This window comes from Rosa chinensis, chromosome 5 (genome assembly GCF_002994745.2).
Source record: "Rosa chinensis cultivar Old Blush chromosome 5, RchiOBHm-V2, whole genome shotgun sequence".
NCBI lineage: Eukaryota > Viridiplantae > Streptophyta > Magnoliopsida > Rosales > Rosaceae > Rosa > Rosa chinensis.
This window is the reverse complement of record NC_037092.1, coordinates 11653578-11659431: the sequence shown is the minus strand read 5'-3', so window position 1 is coordinate 11659431 and position 5854 is coordinate 11653578. Positions and strand designations below refer to the sequence as shown.

Sequence of the window (5854 nt, the reverse complement as noted above, 5' to 3'; positions counted from 1 at the left end):
AATTGTGATGAATAGATTGATAAATTGACAACTTATTAGTCTTGTGGCATCTAGGATTTAAGTGAGGTGACCATTAGCTAGCTTAATTGTAGCTAAGCTTGCTTGGGTCTCTATTATCTTGCTCTCTAGGCCTCTAATTTTGGATATTGCGGCCTTAACAGGCGTAATGCTCAAGTTAGAGAGTTGATTGTGGCCTTAACCGGCATAATCGATACACCGAAAGGATAATTGGTTTAGTAGCCTTAATCGGTACTAGATACGGGACTCGATACATATAGGAAATGCATGCATCTATGAAATTGACATTGATATTTGTAAGAGAGTTAGTGTGAATCACCAGACACTCCCATGTTTCCATTAATTTGAAATCCAAATTTAATTTCTTGCTTGATAATTAGTTGTTTGCTTTTATTTTAGTTTTCTTTTAATATTAGTTAATTCTCAATTCAAAACTCCCAAACAAAATTCTACCTTCCATTGTGCATAACTAATTTGGGCTACAAGTTAGTGGCTTTGAATAGGCTTGGTGTGAGCTAAACCGAGCATTGCCGAGGCTTGGTGCATTGTGAATATTATTTTACTTTATTTTATTTTTATTTTTCATTGTATGTTTTTGAGTTATTCTAGTGCCAATTACCTTAGTTAGGTTCAACACCTAATCCCCGAGGTACGATAAACTAAGGTCCAAATACTTCCCTTACTTGACACGATTCGTATGCTTGCGAGAGTTTATGCATCAAGTCACACACACACACACACACATACACACATAGAGAGAGAGAGAGAGAGAGTTGGTATATTAAAAAAAAAAATCTGGGTTAAGACCGAGTGACCAAAATATCCCTCAAAATATGCCACCTAGCACAAGACTTAACGCCGTTAATAACAGCGTGTACGATTCTTGGGTCGAGTTTCAAATTTGGGGTACCAAAGTAATAGTTTTGCATAGTAGGGTACTGAAGTTAGGAGTCGGCCTTAATTCGGGTACTGTTTGTATAATTTTCTCAAATTATATATGGAATCTCGTTATTTTCTTCAATTTTTTCTTGAAAAAAAAAATTCATTATGCAAGCTATTAATCTTTTCTTTCATTTTGTTATGCTGGAACTTTTTGAAGCCCCACCCACAAATCACAATGGGTAAGTGCAAGCCAAAAGGAAAAGATCTAGAAACAGTTCCAATAAGTTGAAGACTCGGATGTAAAATGACAAAATAATTTGAATGCGACTATGTATGAGCATATTTTTCTGAAGATAAAGACCTATGTGCTTGAGACACTAGAAAGGAAACAAAAATATTTTTATTTACCTAAAAAACCATCTTTACCAGAAAATGTACCGTTTCAAAATACTCCGCGCAATAACTTCCTGAAAATTATAGGGACGACTTCACTTCACTTAATTATTCGATAGAGAATCTAATTTCCAAACCACTACTGGTGGTTACGTTAATTTGGATGGGGATTGTTTCTTGGAAGTTAGCTTCTTGTATATTTTTGCTGTGTCTTTTCCCTTTGTAATGTATTGAACCCAAAAAACTGCTACCCTATGTTCACACATGGCAGTCTTGCTTAGCTACTGATAGCAATTGAATCGTATTTTAGACAATCATCTTCTCATCGATTTAGCTGTTGACTTTTCCATGTAATTGAATATTATCAAGTGGGATTTACATGGAGGTAATTACCAAGTTGGAATATGCTTCCTGGAACGATCGACTTGCTCATCTTCAAAGTGCATGGACTGAAAAATCTCCGACAGTAGCTTCTAGAGCTTTGATGTTTGATCGTGTAAACTGTAGGTGTCCCATGGGATTTAGTATTTAATGGTATTTTACTTCTTTAAAAAAAAAAAAAAAAAAACTAAAACATTGCCAATTCGTATAGTTGACCAGATAGTCAATTACCACTAAGGGAAGAAAACAACCGCGCAAACTAAGAGACCGAGTCTCTTCCTTCCTCTACGCCTATATAAGGGTTAAAGGCCTGGCATAGTTGCTATAGTACCACCCAATTTGTAGTTCCATGGCCTCATTACATGACAGGATTCTTGTTACGCTGCTCTCTTTGTTAATGTTAGTGGCCGCAACAACAACATTGCTAGCAGCGCAGACCCTAGTGCCCCCTCCTCAAGCCAAGCCAGGATGCCGAGAAAAGTGCGGTGATCTCACAATCCCATACCCGTTTGGCCTAGGCGAAGCTTGTTCCATGCGACCCGAGTTCACCATCACTTGCGATCAATCGACCACAGCAACCCCATCAGCAAACTTTACAAACAGTACCTTCACCTTTCCCATCACCATTACTAACTTTTCCCTTGTTGACGGTGAGTTACAAGTAATGCAGGACATAGCCAGAAGCTGCTATGACGAGGAGGGCAATCATACAAAAAGGCGCAGTTCACTCAAGCTGCCTCCTTCTTACACCATCTCAACCAAAAACAGCTTCTTTACCCTTGGATGTAACGTTTTAGCAGTCTATCAGCAAGGTGTGGATGTGGACTACCAAATCGGAGTAAATGTGGCCTTATGTATGGACATTCTTGGCAAGGAATTGACCGAGGCTTGCATCGGCGTTGGGTGCGCCCAAACTTCCATCCCTAGCGGACTGCAAAACATTTCGATTGGAGTGGCTTCACTTAACGGGTATAACGCGAGTGATCCCTGGGAATCAAAGTACAAGTGCAGCTACGCTTTCATCGTTGAAGAAGGCAACTTCACATTCGCACCGAAAACAAGTTTTGAACAACTGAATACAACAAATCAGCAGCTTCCGGTGGCTGTTAATTGGGCAATCGGGGACGAGTCATGTGCAGTAGCGAAGAACCTAACTGATTATTCGTGCAAAGAGAATACTATTTGTGTCGACCGGAGCACCATCACTAATGAGACGGCTGCAGGTTACATTTGCCAGTGCTTGCCAGGCTACGAAGGGAACCCATACCTCGGTTGTCGAGGTAATTAATTTTTTAATGCTGCTAGAAATTAAAGTTCAATTTACATATTGTACTTACGTATTCATATTGGATATAAAATCATGTATTTCAGATATCGATGAGTGCACGACCTCATCAAGGGACCCCTGCCCGAATGGAAAGTGCGTAAATTCACCTCCAGGGAATTACTCGTGTAAATGTAATAAAGGGTTCAGAAACCAAGACGACATGACTTGCATCCCATATTCCTGGTCAAACAACACTTCCCTAAAAATATCATTAGGTAAGTTCGCGTATTTAAATATTTGCCATACTTTTTTTTTTATGACAAAATATTTGGTAGACTTGGTCCTTTCTAATTTCAGTCATATTTTTAGCCAGTATAGTTAGTCAAACTCTTTGACCCTTAGGTTTCTTTTGGTTCGCAAAAAATAAACATTGGGAACAGAAAATTGTTCATTTCTTGAGTTTGGGATGCAAATGAAAAATATGGGGGAAATGATTCATTTCAAAAGAATCACATTCCCCCTTTATTTCCTTACATTTATTACTTATAATACATTTAATTTTATTACATTAATTACAAACTATTTAACAACTTTTTGGATAACTTTTCTTATATTACCAAATATCAGAATGAAAAGTTCTTCAGAAACTTCATTTCACTTCCCATGAAAAAGATAAAAGAATTACTTTTTTTTCCGCAAACAAAACGAGACCTTAATTAGTGTAGATAGCAAAACAATGTACTACATGATTTCTTTTTGGTATACCAAAAATTACCTTTAACATTCAACCCCATAAATATTGATATTTCATTTTTCAATTAAGTGCAGGTGTCAGTATAGGCTTCTTGGTTTTAGTGGTCTTAATTTCGTGGATGTATTGGGAAATGAACAAAAGGAGGCTCATCAAACTCAAAAAGAAGTACTTCAAAGAAAACGGTGGCTTAACATTACAACAACAACTCGCTAGTCATGGAGGAGCCGTGGAAACAACAAAAATCTTTACAGCGGAAGAACTTGAGAAGGCAACAAACAATTACCATACAGATGAGATTCTTGGTGAAGGAGCCTATGGAACAGTTTACAAAGGAATTCTACCTAATAAGAAAGCTGTTGCCATAAAAAAATCAAAAATTGGCGCCCCAACTCAAAGTGAACAGTTCGTTAATGAGGTTATCGTTCTCTCTCAAATCAACCACAGGAATGTAGTAAAACTATTGGGTTGTTGTTTTGAGACTGAAGTACCTTTACTAGTTTATGAGTACATTACACATGGCACTCTTTTTGAGCATATATTCAATAAGGGAAAAGGATCACCACTTTCATGGGAATTACGATTGAAGATAGCATCGGAAACGGCAGGGGCACTAGCTTACTTACACTCCTCTACTTCCACACCAATCATACATCGAGACGTGAAAGCAACAAATATACTATTAGATGACAATTACACGGCCAAAGTGTCCGATTTTGGAGCTTCACGTTTCATTCCTCTAGATCAAACTGAACTAGCAACACTAGTGCAAGGGACGCTTGGCTACTTGGACCCTGAATACTTTCATTCCAATCAACTGACTGAAAAGAGTGACGTTTACAGCTTTGGAGTTGTCCTAGCAGAGTTATTAACGAGCAGAGTGGCACTTTCTTTCGCTAGACCTGACGCAGAGAGATGCCTAGCAAGTTTCTTTGTTTCTTCAATAGAGAAAGATTGCTTGATTGAAATTCTTGACGCTGACATAGTGAATGAGGGGAACATAGACACAGCAGAGCAAGTTGCTTATCTCGCAAAAAGATGTCTAGGGATAAGAGGGGAGGAAAGGCCTTCAATGAAAGAAGTGGCCATGGAGTTGGAGGGAATGCAAAATACAGCGAAGCATCCATGGCGAAATAATGCAAATTTATGTCCCGAGGAGACTGAGTACTTGCTGGGGTCACCTATCAATCCAGAAGCTTACATTGTGAATGTTAAAGGTGATGGTGATGACGGATCTAGTGGTACAACCAGTGGGTATGACAGCATGCAAATTCAAATGTTAATGCCATACGATGATGCGCGATGATTCATTACACTGAGTTTTAGATACTTTGTTTCAATTTGGGTCCTCATAAAAGAAAGGGGCATTTCATTATACACCCAATTTCTAGAATATTTAATGGAAAAAAACCCACCTATTATTTCTTTTCAATCTACACCCAATTATTGCCAACTAGGATAAAATATTAGATTTTATTTTTCAAAGAATTACATAAATTGCCATAATTTAAATCTGACAAACATAAATCAACTAGCAAAATTAACGTCATCTTTAATACCTTAATTGTAGATCTTTTTTATTGGTCCCATTATTATCGCAATTTTCATTAAATTCATCATGATTGCTAGAATTATGGATCTTTTTTTACATGCATAATTTTCTGAATTCAAAAGTTATATAGATTTAAGTGAATGTAATATTTACTTTTTGATAATTTAAACTTTCTATTTTAAAAGTAACTTTCTGTTTTACTTGCAACCTAACCTAAAGGTAGAAGTTTAAAGTTTTTAACCCAACTAATAGATAGTATATATTTTTTTTAATTACAACCTAAAGTTAGACAGGTATGTTTAGCTAACTTGATTTCTAGAATTTTTCATATCAACCTATTTATTAGAATCATTTTTAACATCAACCTCTTTCTTAGGTATATATGCGTATACCTATATAATAAGCTAGGTATCTGATCATCAAAACACTTTTTCTAGTTAATTGATTTCAAGTATGTATCTGATATATAGGAGGTTTTTTTGTATGACACAGACATCTCTATATTACAATTTTTTTTTTTTTTTTTGTGTCATACCTCTTTATTAGGTTTTCTACTATATTATACTTATGATTGTAGAAGATACGATCTTTTTTTAGCTTGAAGGTTTAT

At 36.5% G+C, this 5854-nt stretch overlaps 1 protein-coding gene across 1 annotated transcript; it reads left to right on the top strand.

Annotated features, from left to right (window-relative positions):
• Window positions 1-2023: 2023 nt before the first annotated feature.
• Window positions 2024-5099, top strand: LOC112164590 (wall-associated receptor kinase 1). Its single transcript, XM_024300829.2, has 3 exons — window positions 2024-2954; window positions 3046-3216; window positions 3770-5099. The coding sequence occupies exons 1-3, from the start codon at window positions 2024-2026 to the stop codon at window positions 4996-4998; spliced, it is 2331 nt and encodes a 776-aa protein (XP_024156597.1). The 3' UTR covers window positions 4999-5099.
• The last annotated feature ends 755 nt before the right edge of the window (window positions 5100-5854 follow it).

What these genes read in the sequence shown, in the direction of transcription:
- LOC112164590 (XM_024300829.2), top strand. Translation starts at nt 2,024, where the DNA reads ATGGCCTCATTACATGACAGGATTCTTGTTACGCTGCTCTCTTTGTTA. An exon ending in CCCATACCTCGGTTGTCGAG is followed by an intron (nt 2,955 to 3,045) that starts GTAATTAATTTT and finishes CATGTATTTCAG; the next exon opens with ATATCGATGAGTGCACGACC. An exon ending in TTCCCTAAAAATATCATTAG is followed by an intron (nt 3,217 to 3,769) that starts GTAAGTTCGCGT and finishes AATTAAGTGCAG; the next exon opens with GTGTCAGTATAGGCTTCTTG.